The sequence below is a fragment of the Anopheles ziemanni genome, chromosome 3 (genome assembly GCF_943734765.1).
Source record: "Anopheles ziemanni chromosome 3, idAnoZiCoDA_A2_x.2, whole genome shotgun sequence".
Classification (NCBI taxonomy): domain Eukaryota; kingdom Metazoa; phylum Arthropoda; class Insecta; order Diptera; family Culicidae; genus Anopheles; species Anopheles ziemanni.
Genome location: NC_080706.1, coordinates 9,446,051 through 9,472,093, shown reverse-complemented (window position 1 = coordinate 9,472,093; position 26,043 = coordinate 9,446,051). Strand labels below are relative to the sequence as shown.

The window sequence follows — 26,043 nt, the reverse complement described above, 5'->3', positions numbered from 1 at the left end:
TTTCCCTTTCCGAAAGGATGCTGACTGTCATTCGGTGCGTTTATTTTTTTTTTTTTGTTTTACGACAACCATCGACTCCGTCTGAGCTTCCTTTTTGGTTTTCCATTTCGTTTGTGCCCGTTTACCGCGACAGAATCGGTCCATTCCCTCGATGCGTGCCCGACGGTCGAGTGCGTGCGTCCTTTTCGCCATCTTGTCGGTAGGACTGACGGCTGTCCGGCACTCCGAGCCCGTTCCAATAAACAGACGAAATTTATTACCAAACCGAAACCATTTCGAATGGACGCACCGCCACTTTCGGCACCGAGAAGGCACCGGAGACGGAAGCATCGTAATGGAAGAGCGAACCGATTCGGAATTCCGTTAAATAAAGGTACGGACTGTCGAAAGGGACGAGTGCCGGCTGCATAGAGTTTCGTTTAATGTGCTCCTATCTCTACGGGTGATAAATTTCGGATCCACTTCCGGTGACCGAGGCTGACGATGTTGATCCGCCTCCCAACCCCGCCGGAGAACGACCCGGATTGATATTCTATCGACGGACGGACGGATTGGGTGCTTCGGTCGGGTCGAATCCGGGCGCATAATTAGATAATTGAAATCAAACAATGCCGGAGATGAACCGCACTCCCGGAACCCGACGTGCGAGCTAATTCTGTGCTCGATGTCACCGTGGGTCGGCGCTGAATAGATGCACGATGTTTGTTATCGGTGCTCTGTTTCATATGGATAATTAATGTTGAATAATTTTAGCCCTGATCGGCAGATGACTTACGCGATGTGATTGGAACCGACCGAATCCGATTCGAGTAGGATTTGATTAACATTAGGTTGAAGCCAAAGTTCGGCATTAATTGCGTCATCTGCAATTGACTCTAGCTCTCGTCACTCGGTGTTGGAATGTGAATGTTGGGCTGCGTTCATTGTGTTTATGTTGATCAATTTTATCTCTGTTAAATTAGAATTCTCGTTTGGAATGTGCTAAAATTATTGCTATTTTCTATTGAAGTAGTTTTGGAATGTGTTACGATAAAAAATAGTACTGTTATCAGCAAAACAAGGTACAAACAATGGCAACATCTTATGTTGCTTTAAATTAAAGTTTTAAACTTTAATTTTAAGTTTTAAAACAATAATAAAAAACATGCATTGTTTGGCAACTTTTTACACTAACATAACGTACTCATTTTGGGTCAAATGAATCGCAGAGAGATCCTACATACAAAATCGATCATATCCATACAATGTGGAACGCTTTGTTTGCGCCTCCGAACCTACTCCAACTACCCCTACAACCTCCCTCGCTTCTCCCCCCGCATAACGAAACGCAATGTACGGACAAAGCATCGAGAGCACTCGTCGTCCTGCCAGCATTCCAGCGGGCTTCCTTTTTTGTGTTGCCAACGATGGAAATTGGCCAGCATACATGCGACCTTTTCCTTCCAATGTACCATCATCCTTTTTGCAAGTGGGTTTTAGTTTCCGAGCGACGCTGGTGCAGTTTGGAATGCGGTTCGTGTTTGTCGTTGGTGGCGGGAAAAAATGCCTTATTTTAGAGTTCAAACTGTTTCCATTCGATTTGTTCGTTTCCGGAAGCGATAAATATTTTTACTCGCCACAGGGTTAGGGTTGTTGCTAAACAAATATTTATGTATGTTACGCTAGCGCACTGTTACAGAATGGTTAGGATGGTTGGCAATGTTTGAAAGCAATTTTAACTAATGCTAAAAATATGATTGAATTTTTGATCTCTAGTCGAATATTATGGACAGCAGTAAGAGGATAAGCGTTGCTGTATTATACTAACAAAGAGTATTTTAAATTAATGAAATTAAAGTACAATACATTTTGCGAAACCATGTTGCTGTTTTCTATTATATTCTTCACTTTTCATGCATCCTGTGCCAAGTTTTAGCAGGTTAAAAAAAGTTGAAAATAGAACTTTTTATACCCATTTTCATTTTGCAGTGTGTGAATGGCTTCGCACGAATTTTCCATTACGATGCGTTCCGATGCTGGAGAAACCGTTCGTTTGTTACGGAGTTTCGTACCATGTTTTCGTTTTTCTCTCATACATATTCCCGGTACATTGTTCCATTTTCCTGTTTTTCGTTTGGCTCCGTAATCCACCGGCGTGGTGGAAAATTGCCTTACATTTTCCCGACGCCATGACGGAACCGCAGCGTCGTCGTGTAGCGTTCGATTGAAATTCAAACAAGCATCCACGACGGCGCTGGATGGTGTGCCGTCACACCAACGTCGTACTATCATGCAGACCGGACAAAGGGGGTCTGAGGGGGAAGCAGCGACAGCGGCAAACAAACGTGTGCAATATCAATTTTTGATGAATGCCTTCGGATGGAGATGTGTGCTTGCGGGTGCGGTTGAAAGATCTACCGTTGTTTTCCTTCCACCCGAGTATATGGAGCGGGGATGGGAGAGGGGCGTAGTTATCCTTTGACGAGGAAAGAACTCACCAAAAGATGGGTGGTGGCGGTGGTGAGTGGCCGCACGAAGTACCTTCCTACATGGAAACGCTTTCACGGAAGTCTGCACACATCCGCCCCAAGGAGCCAGCGTGCTTAGCGTGCAATAAACGCATGGAAATGTTAACACACTCCACACCCCTCTCCGACCAACTTCTCCACCACTCCCTCCACCGCCCGTCACCAACTGCGTTCAACGGAAGAAGCTTACGCTTGCTAAAGGAAATGTTTTCACCTTGCACCGGCATCTGTTTACCCTTTTGCCGGAAGGGTCCATCCCGTGTGTGTGTGTGCGCGTTCCAGATTGCAGCTCCAGGGCGTTTGCAAGCAGTGTTGTGAAACCGTACGCTTCTGTTTATACGCTTTCACCGTCGAGCGTATAGGACGCCTCAATTACTGATAATCTCTTCGGTCAAGAAAATAAACTAGGAATTGGTACCGGTTCCGTTGGAATCTTCCCGTAGGTTGTATGACAAGGTTTGATTGAATCTTTGTGTAATAAGCACAAGCTCATCATTCGTTTGTAATACAGGATTAGGATATTGAATTTCTCGGAAAAAGACATTTTGATGTAATATTGAATTGACTTCTCAGAACAAAGGCGATTCAAATGGCATTGTTTGCAATTGAAATATTGAAGATTTATTTTCATCATCGTTTGAAACAAGTCCAATAGACACAAAGTAATCAATGATGAATTTCCATTCGGTAAGATTCATTACGGTCGTATAAATAACACAAATGAATCTCCTTCGTAGACATAAGATAAGTCAGATAACATTTAACCATCCACCACTTTGAATAAAACCCTATCAGGACATACTTTTCCGAGCGTTAAAACATTGCCTTTTGGTTGCAATTTTCATCCCGAATACGCTCAACTTCCCATGAACACATACTTCAGGATGGAATGGAAAAACTGTCGCCAAAAGCCATTAGCACCAACAATGAGACGACTGCGGCACTACGTCGACAAACTGTTTGTAGATCTTAAGCGGCGGTTGGTATTTCGGTACGTATAAAGTACAACACACTGCTACAGCCGTTTCGGTTTTGGCATGACATTTTGGGGCAAACGTGAAAATAATAGAAAAAAAAACGTACCGAACCCGAAAAGGGCAAACCACACCGAACGTGACTGGAGGGGAAGGGGGGGAGGGGTGGTAGGCGAGGGCACCGGGCAACGAATGCTTTTCCCCCCAGAAAACTTGTGTGAGTGTGTGTGTGTCTCAACGATGTGCGAAACACTGTTGCTCATACGTTTAATAAGCACATATTTGCATAAAATGTTACCCACACCCCCCACCGTCCTGCCCACCCATCCGCACGTCCCGTGTTGGTAGGAAATTTCCCCGGGCGGCTCGGATGTTGCGGGAAAGTATGTCCCAAGCGCGCTACGCGTCGTCTTTCCGCGGTCAAAAGCTTCAACGAAACTCGGGCCGCTTCTATTTACCCACCGCTAGAAGCTTTTTTTTTCTGTGTTCCCGCAAGCGGAAAGAAGAACCTGAAATCCGGAACCACATGATCTCCCTTTCTTTTTCTCTTTCTCGCGCACCACTCGTTGTTGGATCCGACATGGGTAATTTCGGTCCATCGACAATGCACACGCGTTGCAGTAGTGGAAAGGCGGAAAAAAAGAGCCAATTTGTACGACGGAATCCTAGCGGTGGAAAACTTCCCACCGGTTGTCTATCGCTCGTACCGATCGTGACACAATGGCAGCAAGGCGAAGGGCCAAGTTTTTCGCCCTACCCGTGCGCTGGTGGTACATCATGTTTCTAGCTCGAGCGGCACACGGTCGTGTCGGTTAGTGTCGTGCAAGCTCGAAAGCGGCCGGTTGGCAACATTGAATCCAGTTGCCGGAACGTGGTCGGACACTTTTCCGCAGCTCATCATATTTCGTGCCGTCGTTTGGAATTTAATTTAATTCACACATACAAGCGGGACCGCTTCGTTCGCCGTTCTATTGTGCCACGTGTTTCACACTGTGCCAAGCTGGGTGTGTGTGTACTTTTACCCAGTTTAATTTGCATGCTTGAAAGGAAAACCCCACCCCGGGCGCGGGGAAAGGTAACTCTTAAGGGCGGCAGAAGGAAAGGAAAATGAAGTTAGAATTTGTTTTTCTTTCATTTTCCTCCATAACGCCAGTAAGTAATGTGCCTTCTTAATCTCGCGCGAAGTACCCCATAACATACATCGTCGCTCTTTACTCGACTTTTATGATAATGGTTCAGACCATTCAACGGTCTAATTTATGATATCCACTTGACAATTTTAATCTCTCCATGCGTGAAGCGATGTTGTAGCAACTGGCTGATACACACGCCGGAAAAAACCTGGCCAAGCCTCTTCCATGCGCTCAAAATGTGTAATTAATCACATCAAGGCGTGGGAAAGTTTTGTTCGAATTTTGTTTTCATTTTCGCTCATTTCGCGCCCTCGAAAAACTTTCCCTGCGTAGGCGGCTCGAGGTAATGCAAAGTTTTATTTTCATACGATGTTTATTTGGTTTTATTCATTTTCGCTCGTCGAAAACATTAATTTCGGCTCGCGGTAAATCCAGCCCTCGAGCAACCCGCGGGGCGTTGACGGAGTGGGCTCGAAGGTTTTCCTCGAGGGGAAGTCATTCATTGGCGCGAGAGGTGAATGAAAAATTTGTCATCAGGAATTGCCGTGCAGCATATGAGCGGTAGCAATGCCATTTTTTTACGCACACCTTTACGTAGACATAAGTATCCTTATCACTGCCAGCAAAAACAACATTTGGAGAGCAATTTATGTTAATCGACCTTTTGCTTCAATAAAGATACGTAAACAAGATATAATGCTATAAAAAGTGATCAATTGCGCATTAAAGCTTTTAGTTGGTGCATTATGAGAAAATTAATGACTATACGAAAAATAGGCTTTGCAAAATATTTTAAAACAAAGGAAGTAAAGAACAAGATGAAAGTAAACATGTCAACACAATATGTGAGTAACAACAAAAAAAAAGTGTGCAAACTGTTGCTATGTTCACGCTGACGCTTTCATGTTTCGAGAATGATAAAAGCAACCACTTCCGCCCAATCAAATTAAAATTCCATTTCGGCGCACCGGATGCAACGCTTTTTTTTAAATTGTTTATATCTTTTGCCCATTCGCATCAAATGTGAAACGCGCACTTTTATTTGCACTCCAACCTGTGCGCTCGTGTTTGTGCGTGTGCATCGTTTACTTTCCAACTCGGTGTGACGTTTGCCCACCCTGTGACCTCATAATTAAACGAGTGTTATTAGCAACATGGCGAGTGCTTGATGGCACTCCGCAGCTTTTCGATACACTTCGGTATCTGAAAAAGCGGTGTCTCGTTTCGTTCAATAACAATCGTCATTAATGCCGAGGTTCACTTGCATCGCACGCAGCGGTTTGTTAGCCCCATTCATTTATTGGTGACTTATCGGTGCGCACTACGCCGAAAGGTGAAAAATTATTTTGATTTGTGTTAATCGTACCCGCGGGGAACGAGACGCTGCGGTACTCTCACTGCCGGCTGATAAGCCCGAGAGTTAATCATACAACAATGAACCACTAGCCAACGGAGTGTGCCGTCCGAAAGGCACTTTCACCCCTCCCAAAGGTCATCACCACACCGGTTTGCGGCACAATTTATGATCCATTGTTTTTCCGTTTATTAATTTAGGTTAAATCAGATCAGACCGCTTGTTGAAATCCATTCCGCGCGTGCGGAACGGCCGGGGTGACGTTTATGTACCGTGTAAATATGACCCGAACCGTAGGTCGACATCTTTCACTTGACGCGCTGAACGCTTTAATTATCGCGAAGAGCACTGCCGAGTGGGGCAAACCGCACGAGTGTGTTTGTAGCGAAAATTATGGAGCGGAAACTTTTATTGTTCGCCCACCAACGAGAACGGCTGCTGCTGGGAGTGACGGTTCGGAGGGTTGTTGACGGCGAAGAGAGGGCGAGGCAGTGGGGGAAGTGGCTTCCCAAAATTTCCAGCCCGACATCGTGGAGTCATAATCCATTAACAACGCTTGTGGTTGCAGCCTGATTTGGCTAGAACGTGGTGTGGTTTTTCAACCGCGTAGGAAGTGGATAAAAACTATGACACGATGTTTACATGATTACATGGTTAGAATTTCGGCGTTTTACGGGTGGTTGCTAATGGGTTGTAGATCGTTTCCCAACGGACGAGGTTGTAATAATTACACGACAGAAAGATGGATATTAATACTGCTTGATAGGGATGGAATCTGTTGCTTTGCTTTTTTAGAGGCACCAGGCGTCTCCATCACGACCAGGCGTCTCCACCGAAAAAGTTTATGATGTTAGAGTACTTCAAATACAAAATTATAATGAAGGGAAGAATTTGCTTATAGTTTTACTAAGCTCAATAAAATGGTAACAACATCCTAGGACTTTCATATTTCAAACAGCATTTAAAGAAAAACTTCCACGAAAACAGCTCATAAAGTATGCAAACAATCTCGGGCGAAATAAAAGCACGTTTTTGCGACATGCCTTCGAAAAATGCTCCATGGAAATCCGACCTTGTAACGAGCCCATATCGGAAACGGGAGAGAGAGAAAAAAAAATGCCATCACGCTGCGATTGGCACTCGCTTCGTTAGGGTCGTGTCGGTTGCATTCCGTAACGGTTGGCGCCGACCGGGGCTGGGATGCAACCAACCAACGTCCGTGCCCGTTGAGGTCAACACGTTTCACCCAGCACAACGAATAATTTGCACAGCTGAGCTTTTCTTTTTGCAGTTTTGTTTCACGCATTTAAATGCAGCTGCGAAGAAAAAGGCTTCCATTTGCGCGTTGCCATCGATATGAGCGGTGGTAATGGGTTTGCGCGGATAGATCCGCGGTGTTCGGGCTTTCAAACTGGTGTCGAACCTTTTGTCGAGCCATTTTTTCTCATTTCCGAAAGTTCCGGGATGTACCGAATTATAAGCATTTCCCTACTGATGAAGGTATTACGAGGAATTGTTAATTAACGTTCGAGCGCGAACGGAAACTGTTCAGTGATATCGACCAGCAATTTCCGATAATTTGACACAAAGCAAATAGTAAACGGTTGAGCAACGTTCAATTAAGGATGGATATGCCTTGAAGTCTTTGTGGAAGGTAAATATTGGTACAAGGGTGTTCTCATTGTTTGCATGTTTTTAGTTTGAGGCGCAATTTCAAAAGGTCTTCGCAACCGTTTCCTGTAAAATTGTAAATAATTAAATCGATCCATTTTACCAACGCTTCAATATTTGGTTTTAAACCTCTAATGATTATTCACATAAAGCATTCATTTCATCTTTGACCAACACCTTTTTTTCTCGCCCCAAAGCATAAACACTTTAGAGCTCTCGCGTGTTTTGGATAAAGATTTCACCGATATCTTGACTGAACAATCACAACTTTCTTATCACTTTTGGCTCCTTTCTGTTTGCTACCGTCGTAGCCTTGAGTCGCGTCAGGAGACCGATAATAGATTATCAAGATCATTCGGCTGGGCGAAATGTCTACAGAAACCGTTGTGCCCCCGAGCCGACCGAGAAAGGCACGTAGAGAACCTGAAGCTAAACCACCAAACCACACCGAACCAGCGCGACGCCGTTGCACAATCACTGATAAGAAAACAAACACACCCTTCTTTCGGTGGCTGAAGGAAAACGGCCCGAGTCACGCACGCCCTGTGTTACACCACACCAGGAAAAACCGCAGGACACACTGCTGGCTGCACACTTTTTCCCTTTTCCGACGGCCGGAAGTGCCATGGTAACCCGACAACAATCACTACCGCGGGTGGGAAGTACTCCGGGTGGGGTCGAGCGGGAAAAGCAGTGAACCATATGAAACCACCCGATTATCCTCGCTCCAGTGCGGGGCAGTGAACACCGGCGGAAGAGGGTGGGGTGTGTGAAATGGACTTAAAAGTGTGGATCCCAACGTACGGTGGCGTATTCCGGTCAGCATCACACTGGATGGCACTGAAGCCCCGAATGGCAACGCAACGGTGTTCCGAGTAGAGCAGAGACTGACTGGGAGGACACCATCCGAATCCAGCGCAAGCTGTCCGTGTCGTGAGCACTCAGTGTTCCCCTGACACCGGAAAAAGCGTTCACTCGATTACACAGCATCCTGCTCCCCGACGTCAAAGTGTGCGTAAGGACGCTTTCGTCTCGAAACGAGGAGTTTCTCACGGCGATCAGCAGCGAGATGACTAACGGAGAGTGAGAGTGTCCCACTGCCGGAGGTGTGTGCGCTTTCACACGTGTCCTTAACCGTACACACTCACACACAAACATGGAACAGCATCACACAGCATCAGCAGCAGCAGCAGGTGGAACACAACTGGACACACCGTTTCGATGATCTCACTTTCATTCTCACATGCTGCTCGCAAGGCGGTGAGAAAGCTTTCACTACCCCCACTGGTTCTGGATGCTGCGCTCACCCGAATCCCTCCGGCCTCACTAACTTACACTCGCACACGACCGAGTGACTCCCTAAATGGTACAGCACGAACCTCTCGAAAGCAGCTGCGTCTTGCCGGGACCACGGACAACGGGAAACTGAGTAAGGCTTCGTCGGCTGGCAGCGATATTATAATCAACCGATTGCTACGATTTCGGGGCGGTGTGAGCGTGAGCGTGCCTCGGGAAACTTTCTTATCACGAGGCGATACGGACAAGTGATTCTCGGGAGTTGTTTCTTTCGTTTTTTTTCCCCATTCGTTTTCGGCCTTTTGCCTCTCGTTTACCGTGGAAGAAGGTTGGCCGAATGCAACCGAATGTTTGGGTGGTGGCGAGGGGTTTGGTGGCGTTAAGGTGCTTGTTTGTGATTTTAAGTGATTTTCGAATGCCTTCCAAGAGCCTCTGGTTTTGGTAATGGGAATCAATGTTCAATGTGATCAATTTTAGTAGTTTAAACTCGGAGCACTGAGCTTCATTTTAATTTGGGACTTTCTTGGTAGAGTTGAGGTTCTTGTTTGTGATTTTAATTTAGTTTCTACCGTCTGTCAAGAGGCTTTAACCTTAAGTAATTCGAATAATGGCTTAAGTTATGATTTTTTGTAGCTTCAAATTCATTTTTTTCATTTTTTAAAGGGTCTTTCTAAATATTAAATGGTCTTTAGGACTTTTCCGGTGAAAATATCTTTCAAAGCTGCAAAATATGTTGATCCTTTGACAACATCATTCGAACCTTGTGATTGTAACTAGTTAGTTTTGTTTACTTCTACAATAATCCGTACTCAAGTAATCGTTTCGTAAGGTACAAGCACTTCTTCGAAACTTCAGAAAAGATGACAGGGAATAATTAAAACAACTCTCAGTGCACCTTTTCGATCTGACACGTTAGGGACGACTTTTCCTACCATCAGACGATGGAAGAAGGAGGTCAGTTTAGGGTTTACGCCCGAGCCAACACACCCTGAACAACTCCCAAGTGGCATCGCCAGCAGCTTTCGACGCACATTGACCATATGATCGGATTGTGCATGCTGGTCACCACCCTTTCTCTTCATTTTCAAAGAGAGTGACACTGCTTCTCTTTCTAGGGCGTTGACTTCTGGTGAATAACATCAGCGCGTGCTGATTTTAAGCTACACGACTTCGAATAATACCTGTGTTGTCCCGCCCCCACCCCAAAACTTTACGCTGTGTTCATTCCGATGCGCTCTCACGGCACCGATGGCTACCGAGTTTTCCCGTCGCGTTCGGTGGGATGAATTTTCCGATTGCTCCGGTACTCAATCTCAGCGATTTTCCCACAGTTTGCCTCCCTTTTCCTATCGCCCTTTGCCTTGTTGTGACGTTACATTGGCCACGCTCGTGGAGTCTAAAGATAGATCCTTTTACTTTTTTGGGGGGATGACGTTTTTCTTTTTTCCTCACGGCTATGGCGTTACCCACGATTTCCCTGCCATAGAAAACGATAGTCGTGAAAACGGAAAATTACCCTATTTTCACGTCCTTTCTGTGCATGCACACCGACAAAGAAAAAGCGGAAACCGACGGAAAGGAAAGGCAGGCGACAGGTTTTTTCCCTTTGCACCAACCGGGGGTTGAAGTCAACCGAGTTTGTGAGCTGAGTCTTGTGACACCGCCATCCGAGGCGAAGCGCAAGGACCTCCCGCACGTCGGAGTTATGTTTTACTTTACACTTTCTTTTCCTTCTGGCCACACCGTTTTCCTTCGGCGTGCGAGCTTTCCGATATGGCCCCTTCTTATACGTGACTGGTTCAAACAACGATTCCCGTTTCTTTGCAACCGTTTTACGTGTTGGGCGAGGTTATTGCGCCCCACCCTGAGGCGAGCTTCAATTCGACCACGGATTTATTTTTCTATTTCATTTTTGTTTTCCGTGTGCACGTCTTTGATTTTCGGTGCCAGATGTTGGGCGCAAAAAAAAAGAAAACAGAGTACATCCAGAGTCAGTGGAAGTCGCGGCGCGCGACGTGGTAGCAATTTTGTCCCGGTTTTGTTATCTTCTACTGCTCAGGGTTTCTAACCGTTTGAAGCAGGTGGTTGCCACCCCGGTTCGTGAGGCGATACTTCTGTTGATTGCTTTTTTCTCAGGATTTTCATACGTATTTTGTCTTCTGTTTATTTCCACAACAGTTGGTATCCAGCTTCGGAGCGGAGTCCGTAAAATTGTGTGAGTTGAGCAGAGTTTACTTTCGTTCGTTTCTTTTGCTTATGGCTTGCAGTACAATTTCCTCCACTTTACACTTGGGTTGTTGCTCTAGAGAATGTGTGCGGAAGGTCGAAAAGGACCCCCTATGTGTCCCGTTTTCTCAAGCGGGCTTCCCGCTTAGCATTGAAATTTCGCCCGGAAACCCGTTTGAACGATACCGAGTCGAATGCACGGCGAAAGTAACATAAAGGAACTACTTTCATGTCCGCCGGCACTGAGGCACAAACTCTTGCCGGGGAACATGTTGCATAACGAACATTCTTGAGAGTGCATTAAAGACAGATGGAGAGATATCTGTCCCGTGCATCCCGTCCAGGCAGTTGAGCGCACACACACAAAGCGCCACTTGCGAGCCGACAAGCCACAAACGTTGTGCTGCCTTGCGGTGGGAATTCGACGACCCAACCGCAGCCACCGGAGTAACTTCTTGCGAAAATCATCAAAGGCTTGCCTCGGGCATCTCAGCCGGTCCGACTTCCTGTATCCATCGTCGGTGACAGGGAGTGGATAAAGAAATGGTTGCCTCTGCTTCCCGCTCGTAACCAAACAGAATTTAATAGGTAAGGGCAAGCTGGGTCCGAAGGAACTCGTTTCTAATAAAGTGTCGAACGAAATTATACGCAGTGTTCGGGGATGGCAAAAGTATGGTGGGACTACTTTCCCCCGATGTACCATTAAACTTTGAGTACATTTATTAAGGGCAAGTAAAACACATACAATGTTATAAGGAATTAGATTTAGAGCAAACACTGATGTTAGAACGAAAATTAAACTTTACGTTTCAAAGTGAAACCAATGGTGCTGATTCATAAGAGAATTTAAAAACTTTGGAACGAAGTGTTCTTTTGATTAAACTACTTTCTAGTTAGAAAAAGGGCTCGGATTTTCCAATTTCCGTTTTATTTTCGAAAAGAGAATAAAATTGGTAGATGCAATTTTTCATTGTCAGTTAAAGGGAGGAAATTCGTGCCATCTTCCAAACTGTTAACATAAAGAAAATTTAACATTGTCTCAGTATCAAACTACCGTTCAACATAAAATATGCTTAAAAGACTGGAAAAATCTCCTTTGTAAGAAGTTTAATTGCTCTATCGAATCGAATCGAGTTTGCAGCAAACTTCAAAAGTGTTATTGACTTTTTTCTCTCAGAAAATAAAACCCCACTTCGAGCACCTTCTCTTCGGGTTTTAACTGGGCATCGATAGTGCACCGGTGTAAATGTAATGGCCACCCTTCACAAGGACATTCGCCGGTGGACGATTGGAAAATGTTTCCATCGCGATCGTTGCGCACAACCCGGGCGAAAATGTGTTCGAACGTGGCGAAACGCGGTTGATTTCATTAACATCACCATTACGGCCAAATGGGTTGTGTGGAAATGAACGAAATCGATCCGAGGCATTCGGATTCGACGATGGAAAAGTTAATGGTTTACCATCTTGTGCCGTCTTTTTATTTTTACATCGTCAACACGAATGGTGTTTTTCGGTTTTTACTTTTTCGTTTTCCTTTCAACAGCAAACTTCTGACTGAGCGCACCGACCCTTTACACATTAAAGGAAAAATTCCATGACGATGACCTTCGTTTCTAGGAGTGTTAAAATGTTATTTTCCCATCGACGGAGCGTGTTTCGCCGTGTCTGCCCATTCGATGGTTAGTGCCAGCTGGCTTTCAACACGCCCAATTGAGCGAATTATGACTTATGCCTTTGGTATAAAGCCAAGTTGGTGGGATTTTTAGGAAATGAAAGTTTCATATAACACTTAAATGGATAGAAGAGTAAGCTGTAAAAAACAGAGTAAATGAGCAACTTTTGCCAAGTAATGGACAAACATCCCACGTTCTTCAGCCTCAAGCGTGCCAGCTCTTATTATTGTCGTTTTTTAAGCAAATTATGGCCATGGTTAATCTTGTCTGGCGGTCTGGCAAAAGATTGGCGTAGAGAAGTAAAGCAACTCTAAAGAAAATAAGTAAGTTAATGGCTATTTCGTAAAAAAAAGTCCTAATTGATTGATGGACGATGGCTTAACGTATTTTGTTTTAGCCGAAAAAATGGACAAACTTTTCTCGTTAAATGTACAATGCAACACGACGATTACCTTCCATTCGCCGACTCTGGTAAAGCTTGAGCGTATTTAAGAGAAGCACCCTCAAACGACGCGAAAAATGTTTGTCAAACGGATGTTTAATCCTTACGGCACGGTTGAAAAATCTCTCATCATTATTCAACAAAACTTACCCGGCACGGGGAGAAAAGAGAACCGTTGTGTTACAATTTACTTATCCTAAATGTTAATTATGAAATGCAAAATTCCAAACAACGAACCTCGTGCTGGTGGCATCAAACTTTACGATTAAATTTGGCCCACGTAGAACGGGTCTCGCCGGTTGACATTCAGCTGCCTCGGGGCGTTCACGTTGGGTGTTTCGTGCGAAAATCATAAATTAAATTACATCCACCGAAGCAATTTCCAATGAAGCCGAGTCGAGTGCTAGCAAAGTTCAAACCGTGCTGAACGGCGGGATGTCGATACGAAAAGAAACGGGAAAGGCGGCACTCCGGTAGGGCCTTGCCGAAGATCCCTGATCGCTGCGCGTTTCCCTGAAGCCCCCGAAGTTTGTCGAGCGCTAGTGGAATAATCGATTTAAAACTTTGCCAACCACACCGTGAATCCGTGGCACAGTAGTGTTTGTGAACGCGCAGAAAGCGGGTGCTGTTTTTTAAACAAAGACACAACAACTCCCAAGACGATCGTCCGAGCCGCCTGCTCTGTTGTGACAACAAAGGACAACATCTTGTGAAAACTACTCGTAAGAAGGACAGCGTGACAATCAAATGTACACAGTGGTCTTTTTTTGTGCTGCTCGTTGGAACGTAATACCCATTTCGTGCGGCGGGCTGGTGTTTCTTAATTAAATCACTCTCACATCGCATGATTGCTTCCGGCGGGAAAACGGCACGGTTGCTCTCGACACAGTTTGGTCTCCTGGCGATACTTTTGCTCGGACACGGTAGAAAGTGTCGCACTTCCGGGGCAACCTTTCACGAAACTCTCGCCTTTTCATGTGCATCGTGTTATGATCAACCTGGAACGCGCTTTTTTTTCGTTTATCTTTTAACACATTCCATTTTTCTAATAACCATCGATGGAAAGAAACAAAAAGTAAGAGGAAAATACTTTTCCTTGCGAAAAAATACCATCGGCACCAAACACGCCCAATTTGAAGCGAGCTTCTAAAGGTGTAAGACAGGCAGAAAACTTTCGCCCAAGTTGACCTAAATCGTTCGGTTCGGTTCGAGTAACGAGGGAAAATTAGAAACTGGAGAGTCTGGAAAAATTAATAAAATAATGTACAGAACACCTCGACATGAAGATTACGGTCGGTGTCCTTCAGGGAACGAGGAGACCCCTCGGTGCTGCCACTTCACGCTGGGAACCATCATGAAGTTGGAAAGTACTGTAACAAAAATTACATTCCTTTGCTTCGCTATTGGAAAAACGGCGGCGGTAGCAACGCGAGCTTCCGGGGAAGGGAAAATGGAAATTTTAATAAAAATTCTCGTAATTAAAACAGATACGAACGTGCCGATCCGGCACTCCAGGGCATGCATCTAGCCGTTACCAATTAGTTGGGGCCGCGCGCTGTAACGGCCATCAAAATCATCAACCCGTTTGCTTTCCGGCTTTCCATGCCAGCTCGCCAGCCACCCCCTTCCCTTTCGACCCGCCCGACTTCAACCGGTGTCAAGTGCAAATAAATCAACGTAAATGCAAACACCTTAACACTACAGGCGCTCGATGCGGCGGTTCGCGGACGAAAGAATGGCTGCGCCCGCCGAACCAGCGCAACACCGTGGGGCGACTTAAGTTTAATGACTTTCAAATGAAACTTCTCGGCTACTCGGTTGGTTGCACAGTGTTGCAGGGTTTGCTTCTATGTTCTCTTGCCATCCCTTCGTCGGAACGGAACCAAACAGCGAACGGAAAGACGCAGACGGTCGTCGGTGCATAATGAGCGAGTAGAGTTAAATTAGTTTCAAATACGTACACGGTGGTGCATGGTAAAGTTTACGGTCGAACATCATAAGCCAGAGCAGGGTGGGAGAGGGGGGAGGTAAGCAGTTCATAAGAAGTTGGTGTTAAATAAAGCACCCCAAGAGATTAAACCACCCGATGCAAACGCAATCTACAGAAGGTGAACGTCAAAATAACACTGTTTTCGAAATTGTTTGCAAGCTGAAGTGGGAGGTGGGAAAAGGATGAGGTTTCTTTATTTTACTGCAAAAACTACACCTTGTGTTGACAGTAAGATAAATGTCGGAGAAAAGGATTCCTTAAAAATGATAGCAAGAACATCCATCCCGAGTATTTTTCATTTGTTGGAAAAGTCTTCACTTTTCGAACATTTTTAAGTTACACAAAATTGAAAGTACCTAATTTGCCAAGATAATTACGCACCATAAGGTTTTCTTTTCGACGAATTTTCCTTTTCAACCCGCCACCAGGGGTGGGTGTTAAAAACCCAACATAAAACGCAGCACGATGGAGTTCATTAACTGCCGTCGTAAAAGTATCCGTTGGCAGGGAGTTTATTTGTACTCCTCTTTTGTCGTTTTACTCGTAAATTATTTAACGATGATATCTGTTCAGCCTAATGGCGGTCGGTAAGACACCGGGGAGGTTGTTCAACATCGGCAGCGTAGCGTCCATATTGGAATTAAATTTTCAAACGACACGCTTTGGGAAGATGTAGCTAATGAAAAATCTTGTTCTTTGGAGGTTACGGCTTTGGAATGACATTTGCAAAACGCACGACTTGTTTTCGTTATCGGGGAGTATCGATACATTTTATGAAAGTCCTTGACATATTCTATACAGAAAAACCTGTCATTGGTTTGAACAGGATTCGATCAATATTGATGCCCGAAAGACTCGCCCCGTTTTCCAAAGCTGACCCTTTTCGAGCCACCTGTTTAACGCTTTCATTTTCCACGCCCCGTTTATCAAGAAGGCGTTTTTAATTGATATTGTAAATTCCACATTCACGGGAACTGTTACAAACAATTTTCGCTATCCTCCCAACGACTGTGTTAACTGGTTGGCATACAAACGAAAGCTCGAGCAAATTATCCGACCCGTCCGGAAACAAGGAAAACCGAGCAACCGTCGTTGGCTTTTCCCATGACAACGCGAATGCAACTTGGACGGGTATTGAGTAACGAGCTGCCAACATCGCTGCTTGCGTGTGGATTTCACGTCAGATCAGACACTGGAAATTGTCATAGCACACACGAACATAGTGCACTCGGCTCGGATGTTGGAATATTTTGGAAAATTTGCCAATCATTCTCTTCCTGAACGATGTAATACGATAGTGAAGTAGCAACACGAGTAAGATAATTTAAAATGCGTGAATAACACACTGACCAGCTTCCTGGAAACACGTATTGACGTAAACTAATCCATTTCATCCTCCAAAAACCAGGTAACCGTTGGCAGCCCACGCTGGAATCCCGTTGTATCATAAATTTATCCTCAAAGTTCTCATGTGGCGAAAGAGAGTGAAAACCAGTATTACCACCTTTACTCGTCCGAAACACTCCAAACTACCGCTACGCTACAATCGGAAAAGTCATCAAATATGAAACTCAGGTAGGAAAAGGATTAGAACGGAGTAGAGTGCATCCCGTCCGTCGTTATTCCCTCTGGTAGCTGCGGTCTGCGGCAAAGGCTTGCAGATTGCAACAACGGGAATGGTAAAACACACCAATCGAGAACCGTTTTCCCGTTCCTTTTCCACTCGTCCGTTTCAAGTGCCATAAACGTTCCCTTAGGACCCGTTCCGTTAATTCGGGTAGTCCTTCCCGGGACCGGGATTCATCGTGCCGGCATTTCCAAGCGAACCCTTTTTCTGCTTTTCGTTTTTTTTTTAATGCGCCACTCGTCTGCCCTTGCCCGTAGAAGCTGCTAGATTGTAGCAGGCATCGTTTTCCAGCAACCCGGGTTTTGCGGCCGGCTGGAATGTTGGTCCTTCTCGATTTCATTCGTGAACCTTGCGTTGCGGTGTGTGCTGAATCCATTCGCTCGTTCGTGTCCGGAGCCTTGGAAAACGTGTCTGTTTCAGTGTATGTGTGTGTGTGTGTGTCCGATAGAAGTGACAGTACACAAGGCAGGAGGCAAAAGTCAAAGGGCGTCCAGCATGGACCGGCCGGTCTTTCGGTCCTTTGGTGCTTCGACTCGGTTCACCCAACAGTTTGCCAGCTGGCACCGATGGGTTTCCGAACCCCCTTTTTACCTCCCATTTGCTCCTCGTTTGTAAACGAGTGCGTAGGTATGTGTATGCGTGTGTGTGGAAAAAACCTTCCCCAGCATATCCCACCGGATGCTTCCAAGACATACAGGGTTGGCATATCATTTTGTCCGCCATTTACTTCGGACCCTCATTTCTCTCGCTTTCCATTTGTTTGTAGTAAGTTTTCCGACGAGTCAAATAAAAACCCGAGAAAGAAGGAAAGCCCATCCCGGTGCCGAAGCGGATCCGAAAGCGGCTTTCTGTCCCGGGTGGCTCCCGGGTGTCGCCGGACGTTCCGACGGGTTGCACTTAGAACGTTGAATGGAAACATATTTCTGCCGTGATGGGAAACGAACGGAAAAGCGGTGCGAAAACTATTTCACCAACCCGGGCGCCTTGGGATCGGTGTTAGTTGATTTTCTATCTTGGGTTTTTTTTTGTTTCGCCTCATCTTTCCTCGTTGGGTTATCTTTTGACCCGATCATTATGTGGTTTTTCTGCATGGAAACCCAGCACCCTGCCGATATGCTGATGAACCTCACTCACGGATGTATGGTTACCGCAGGAATGAGTACCACTAAATTTCCCGATTACTATCCCAACATTTTTTGCGGAAAAGAAAAATAGGTCAAGACACATGTTTCGTAGGAGCGAGCTTATGAAAAAACACGACCTGTCGGATTGCTCGGGTTGGCATCACAATATCCGAAACCAAGAACTTTTCGGCTCATCATCATCAACTCAATGTAATTACCCTAACAACACTGCGATTATTTGGCACAGCTCAATTTTCCCGCGATGGAAAACAAGCATATGCAGCTTCATCAAATGGTTCATGGAATTGGAAGTATAAGTTTTGTTCGGAAAATGGCAAAACATACATTGGAAAATTGTAGGCAATGATTAATTATCATGTTCATTCCTGGTAATACCGCTTCACACGACAGTATTGAGTGTGAAACTTGACAGAATTAACATTTGATTGTGGATACCGAATAGGGTGCTTTTGTAATTCTACCAACACCCTTGGCCCAAAGGCATTACAGATAATCTCAGTGATGAAATCATATTGATAAACGAACAAGAATGCATCACTCACCCTCGTCAGCGAGCTCTTCTTCTCCTGGCCCGCAGTAACACCCTCCGGCAGCTCGTCCCCGTCGGAATCGAGCGGAGGTCTCGGAAGAGGCCGCTTGTCGGACAAGGACGCGGGCAGCTTGTACTGGAACACCTCGTTCTCCTCGATCCCGTAGAGCGTCGGCGGTGGTCGGGTTCCGTTCGCCGCGGAAGCAACGGCTCGGGACCGGGCCGAAACCGCACTCGGAACATCCGGAACCGTGGCCTCCGTAGCCGGCGGCTTTCCTCCCGCGGGGAAGTTTTCGTAAATATTTCTCTGCTCACTCTGCGACTGCGACTGATGCTGGTGGTTGTTGTGATGGTTGTGTGGGTAGTGGTAGGGCGGTGGTGGAGGCGGCGGGAACCACTGAGGCACCAGCTGCTGCGGGTTCCGCCGGCGGCAGTAGGGCGAGAAGCGTTCGGCCGCCCGGCGAGCAAAGTCGACGAGCGATTGTTGATCCTGCCCGCCCGAACCGAACAGTCCGCCAAGGAGCGCTGGCGATGCGTCCTCCAGGGCGAGCCCGAGCGAATCGTCCGGCGCGATGGCCTTCCGCGTGCCGGCTTGCTGGAGGTCGGTGTTGGAGTGGAGGCCACGGGTGGCGTGTGGTCCACGCGAACCAATGCCGAGCTGCATTCGACTCCCGTAATTAACGCTCGACGATGAGGCTGACTTGGTGACCGCGTGACCCACTTGCCGCGACCGACCGTCCTGATCCCAGCAGTGCTCGCCTCCACCGTCGACCGGAAGCCGTCGGGGCCGCGGGATGGGCGAGGAGAACTTCGGCCCGGTCGCACCAACGAACCTCTCCGAATGTCTCTGCTCGCTGGCTTCCGATCCGATCGCCATTCCGCTCCCAGAAACGTCCGGGTTGGACGCTCGCGGGGCAGGTGACGGCGGGAAGCGGGTGGCCATTCGGCGTGTGGCTTCGCTCTGCTGCTGCACGCGCCCCCCGATGGCTCGCCGGCGCTCGAACGGACTGGACGGTTTCTTGGTCGGCGCCGTTTTGATGTAGTACCAATCACTCAGCTTTCGCTGCTTAATCAAATCGTCATCTTCCTCCAGCGTCTCGTGCACCTCGGGTGCGGTCTGTTCGGGTGCGTGTCGAAGCTGCACACTGTTCCCATTGAAGATGGATCGTTGCTTCTCGTCCACTGGATGGGAGGAATGCGCCGGGTCGCCCCCGAGACATTCCCCGAGCGTCGGAGGGTCGGTGGTGGAGTTGTTGAGGAAGTTACGCTGCGCGTGAACCGAATCCGAAATTTTGAGCGTTTCCAGGGCGTAGCTGAACTTTTCCAGCGACTCGTAGCTGGACACGTCGATCCCGGACAGCTGACCTCGGTCGCCGGAATCTGGAAGCAAAACGCGGACGTACGAAATTGGTTTTACAATCAACGTTTACAACATTTGCTTAGGAAAGTTCTTAGTGGAAAGTATGATTTTAACTCGCTTTTCTGGGAAATTAACATAATTCAATCAACAATTCAGCTACCATTTTGAATTTCACTCTCTGCCGTGGACACAAAGTAGCATAAATACAGCTTCTAACCGAATTAAAAGGAACTAAACAGCTTAAATATGATTTTTGTGAAAAATAACACTCTTCTCTTCTGTATGTGTAAACAAAGTAAATTTCGAATTGCCCATTGTATTTTTCAACTTTTAACTGAACAAGCATTGAATTTGGCAATCAAATGAAACTCCAAGCGGTAATAACGATCGTTAAACAGCGCCCGTCCCTCGGTCCGGAAACCAACGAGTGCAGGTTTGCACAACAAACTCAAGCACCGACATCAAAATGGCCCTTGTTCAAAATGGTCAAAATTCATGCGAACAACAGAAAACCACCAATCCGTAGCCGGGGGGAAAAATAACCGAGCGCTAGCGCTGACGCACTTCAGCGAAACGCCGGCTGTCGTAAATAATCACTTACCCAAATATGATTTCGATTTCGGCGACGGCGGACAGGAGAACGTGCCCGTGCTGACGCAGTCCAGCAGCCCGTCCAGGCTCATCGCGTCGGTCGAGGTGCTCAGGCTGGTGGACGCGCCGAAGGGGTGCGCCGGGAGTGGCTGTTGGTGCAGAAATGGCTGCCCGTCTGCGCCAAGTGCCAAGTGTGGAAAATCGACGCCTTGCTGGTCCCCAGCGGACCCGGTGCCGGTCGCTGCAGGATTGCTGCCGCCTCCCAGCAGCATCAGGCCGCCCCGTGCGGCCGCCGATGATTGATTCAGGAGTTGCTGCAATCGAAATGGCACATAAATCTGCTTTTAATATTTATGGAAACATATTTTTTAATCACCCCAACACCCCCCGGGTTCGGAAAAGCCTCCGGTTCGAGCCGCCGGGACAATGGAGCACCGGCGTGGGAACGTTACCGTGACCGATGCTGTTTGCTTTACGATGCATTTGATCGATGCGTTTGCTCGGCTTGTGGAGCCTTTTTGGGGTGCTTCAAATGGACGCGTAAAGGCAAACAAAAACTCGTTATGCAGCACGAGATGCGTTGTTGTGCTTTCGATTGGAATTCGACCCGAAGAGAAACCTACCAGCTTCGCGTTTGATGAGAAACGTTTAGATGAAAATGTAATTATTTCGCAGCCAAAACTGTTGCACATCAAGCACGGGGCGTTTGTTTCGTGTGGCATAAATCGTTTCATAGGTTTTCGATAACAGACCACACGTCCAACTTACGTCGGTTTTAATGCAACATATTGCAGGTACTTTCCTGCGAGCAAATAAATAAAACACACATTGGCTGATGAAGCTTTTAACATTTCATAAACGGTTGAGCGCTTGCATTCGGAAGATTGCTTTTCCTGCCTGCAGCCTCCGGATTCCGTCCTCGGTTCGGTAAAAATAGAATCAATCTGCACGGTACGATGCGTACCATAATTGATAGTTAATAATGCAGCCAGCAAGGTAGCATTGTAGTGAATATAAATAAATTAAACCAATTTTAACCATCTGCCGAGGCTCTGGAATCCTCTCTCAACGAAAGATAGCCAAGGTTTTCCCGAATGCAATGTGATTCTAACTAACAGCAAGACAAAAATCTGATATGATAAGAGGTAAAAGACTGAGTGAAAAATGTTTATAAGTGTTTGATTTCACACAACTGGATGGAAAAGTCTGCTTTTCACAATAGCTGCCATTGATAACTATCTGCCCGTCCGCTCGAGAAAGTCGTAAACACCCAAAATGAAAAGCGAAGGACGGGAAATGGAAATGTATCGCTTTCGTGATAGCATTCTGACGCGCGCCTGAATGTAGGCCACACGGAATCTGTGCCGTTTCGGAGGAGTTCTGCGCTTTCCCGTACCTGGAATGGAGCGGCTTCCGAGTCGTAGCTTTCGTCGCTGCTCGAGTAGCTCGACGACGAGTAGCAGTGGCTCCGGTCGTACCAGGCTCGCGGTTGCTGGCCAGCCCGTGTTTGCCCACCGCCGCCTTCGTGGTGGCCGCCGGTCGCGATGGATGACTCCGAGCCGTGGCTGTGCGCGGTCGCGTTCGCCAGCGGCTGGTCTGGGCTGGTGCAGCGTCTATGCGGTAGGCGCGACCGGCGGACGGGAATTCTAGAGCGAAACGATGCGGATTTCCTCAGCGAAGACATTTTTCATTTCGTTCGCTGCGTTCCATCGATGCGGAGCTGACGCCGGGAAGGCAAAGAGCGGGTGGGAGAGGGTGCTCTGGGGTGCGGCCACTGTGTCCTTGGTGTGTTCGTTCCTCCGGTGGTTTTTCCGATCGCAACCTGCGCACACAATGCTGGAGCCGCCCGTTGCTCCGGTGATAAAGAGCCCACTCGATTATTTTCCACCTTTTTCACGCAACATTTCCAGCGTTCGCTCGAAGTGTCCCGGGGGCGTCCGGGACTTTACCCACGGTGTTGCTGCGTCGAAGAAACCGTGCTGTCGATGAGAGAGAGAGGGAGAGGAAAAATGGATAGAAAAATAAGTTCAGATAAAGTTCAATCCCAATGGAAATGGTGCGGGGGCACGACATGGGCCGAGTCCGCGGAAAACCGAGATAAACATTTTAATCGAATCGCAACGAAAAACAAATCATAATTGAATTGTGTGGCTTTTCCACGCCCGCTCGTGGGACGGGTGAGGAGAGTGAAGCAATGAGGTGGAGGATCCGCCAACATGGTGCGGGACAAAGTTCATCAAACTTGGCCGAATGGCACTGGCATGCGAGTGGCATCGCGTGGAAAACTGTGCTGGCGTTCCGTACGTGCTAGAATGTGCGGTGATGAATATTGATATGTGCGGCGCAGGATCAGCTGCGTCATCATTTACTTATTGGAATGTTTAGCGCGGAAAAGCTTGCGAGCACTGGCGGTTTTGGGAGCGCGAACTCAGCATGAAACCGTGTTCCGGGCACATATTCCTTAAAGAATGTGAAACTGCTGGAGAAGATTGTTTGAATTGAAATAATCACCTTACATTGTCAATAAGCGTTTCATCATTTCCATTTCAATGCCCCAAATTCGACTGGTAATTTAAATAACGAACTCAAGTTTTGTTAAACTATAATTTGGAAAATAATGTTGCCTTCAATATAAACCATATTTCCTACAATATTTTGATATATTTTATGTCATGAAACTAAACGGTAATCAATTCAATATGGCACGATCGGAATAAAATTCCAATCACCTACATTTCCACTCGAGAATATGCTCATCAGACCGTGGCTCGAACCATCAGTTGTGGTGGTATTTAACGTGTTTTTAAAACCTCTTTCCTGCGGTGCAATGGATGGTAAACCATTGTGGTTCATTATTGTACCATCCTAAATGTACAAATCGGTTAGGATCTCCCCTAACCACCCCACGCTGGGCGTCGAACTTGTCGATTTGAATGCCGATTTACTGTTGTGAAAATATGTAATTAGAAAATGATTTTGTTGGAATGACGTTTCTCATTCATATTTTACGCAAGAACTTCAAAAGCATTGACAATATTTTACATAACTGAAAAGCTTGTAGAAAAAATAGTTCCTAGTTAATGGATTGACGATCGACATAATTCATACTGAAAAATAAATTGATCAGCTGTTTAACAGGGTTGATTGTTCGGCTTGTTGTAAGATTTTAAACGTAATCAATTTATTTTTCCAATTCTGGTAAGTGCATTGATCTTTTTTCTAAATTCAGTTCTTTTATTGTTGCACTGAACGTTTTTCAATTAACAACGGTGTTCAGTAAATTAAGCATAATCCAATCGAGGGCGAGCAACTCGTTACTGACTTGTTTGCCTTAAACCAACTGCATCTAATTATTGGGAGCTTGAATAAACACGTCCCGGAAAACTCGAGTAGCATGCAACCGAACCGAGTGACAGTCCTAAGCATCTAACGCAACGCGTGTTGTCTCTAATAAGCAGTCAACAACATTGTGTCCGCTAGCAAAAAGAGAGACGGTGCGAGATTTCCAACCATCTAACCGGGGATAAGGGATCAATTTGTGCAAAGTTTCGCAATCAATCACTGTAATTAAAACGAAACAATCCGGGACAAAACATTTTAATCTTTCTTCTTCCCCCCTTGGCGCGCCCGATTGTCGCCTTTCCTCTCGTCAGGAACTCTGTTCAGAGTTGGGTGTTTCGGGTTAAAGTTTCGGGCGCGCCCTGGACGCCTTTTCGGGATGATCTTTGCTTCCACTCGTGATACCCGAGTGTCATCTAGCTGATGATAATCAATTAGCTTCCGGTGATGCGTGTGGAGCGTACCGTCGTGTTCGGTGTTCCGTCGTCCAACGGCCGTTCGAGTGGAAATGGAATAAAATCGACACTAGGCACTAAAGGGAAAGTTTCTTCTCAAGGATTTGCGTTAGTTGTCCACAAGCTGCCTTTGCTCGCTGGGCTTAAAGCACGCGGTTGTACTTCGCCTTTCCGGACCCACTCGACACGGTTGCCCGAACTTTTCCTAATTGCTGTCCCGAGAGCGACGGAACGCCAAAGCGACGTCCTTCAGCTTGACTGTTTGCGAGAGATCGTGCGTTGAGATTTATTGCCTATAATTTGTGTGGCGGCCGCACGGAAGGACCGAAACCGAAACGAAGAAACGTTCATTTATTTGCTTCGTTTCGGTGGCCGTTTGTTGTTTTACGCAAAGGACAACGCTGGCTGTTAGCGGACACGCAGTCACTTTGGTAGAAAGACTGCGGGTGAAAGTGGAGAACAGTGTGCCTGGGACAGTTAATTTTTCATATTTCCTAAAGGAAATTAATTAACTTCAAAGCACGTCCATAATGTTCCGATGGAGGCGCATGGTGCTTCATGAACACTCTATCGATAAACAACTTTATTATATACATATTTTGATGATTTGTTAAAATAATCTAACTATTCTGGGACTTATGAATAATTATCAATAGCATAATCTTCCTTAAGTTGATGCTGCAATAAGTAAGGAAAATAATGATTTTCTAGTCATATTCCGTCGAAAAGAAGGTTAAACACAAAAGCTTTTCCCTACGGACAACTGTTTTCCGTTTATTGGCTTCCAGATAGGGACTAATTACCAACCTCCTGCTTGCGACCCCATGAAGAGCTTCATAATTGTAAATTATCTCCTTCGCACACTCAACGATTCCCTTTCAACGAGCTTTGACTTACCGAAAAGCGGGCTGAACGATGTCATTTCCCTCTTTCAACGGTGTCCGACTTTGAGGTGACTAATGAATTTCATTCAATGACTCAAAAATCTGTTCGATTACGATTTCTCTCTCGATCCACATTGATTTTCCGTCTGCCAATTCGATGGGCTTGGCCTTTTTTTGTGCTTTCTACTTCATTCCCACTTTCCCCGTTCGGCGAATTATAACTGCATCCCTCTAAAGGCAACCACTTGAAGCCATTGCGAGACACTCGCGGCAACAGGCAGCCCGACCGCTCTTTCGGTGACGGGAACGCACCCTCACCGAATGGCAATTTGATCCTTCTCTTAAAACCAATTTTCCTACCCAATGAATATGAATAAATCATTTCCTGTTCGCTTTGCGCCGTCCGGAACGGAATGGGCTGCCCGCCCGTAAGCGATGGATTTCCACAATCCACATCGTTAGGATTTTTCCTCATCAGTTCGTTTTTTTATCCTACCCGTACGGGTTTTTATTTGTCGGTTTCGATTCATTCCCGTCTGTTACTGAAAAAGCTGCTCGGGTGCTATGTGTTGCCTGCCTGCTGAGTGGTTTTGAACAGTGAACGAGTCCTTTTCCTCGTCGCCTGAACGGTATCGAGACACTACTGCACACATGCACCATTCACAGTCTGGGTCAGTTTTTCTCACCATTTCGTATCCGGTTTTGGTTTTTCTTTTTCTTATCACCTCATCATCATCATCGCATCGGTTCCTTCCGGTGGATGCGGTTCAGTCTTCACTACGGATAGGTGCATCGCTTCTGCCGCATTCCGGTTCATTATAATTTATGTAAGCTTCCGTTGTGG

General features: G+C 46.4%; 1 protein-coding gene across 1 annotated transcript in view; it reads right to left on the bottom strand.

The window, feature by feature from the left end:
• Positions 1-22,205, bottom strand: part of LOC131288602 (uncharacterized) — a 49,736-nt gene extending 27,531 nt beyond the window's left edge. The window contains exons 1-3 of the mRNA XM_058317750.1: positions 21,918-22,205; positions 20,532-20,835; positions 18,584-19,950 (exon numbers count right to left, since the gene is read on the bottom strand). Coding sequence (XP_058173733.1) covers positions 18,584-19,950; positions 20,532-20,835; positions 21,918-22,205 — 1,959 coding nt within the window. The remainder of the gene's footprint in view (positions 1-18,583; positions 19,951-20,531; positions 20,836-21,917) is intronic.
• Positions 22,206-26,043: the final 3,838 nt, after the last annotated feature.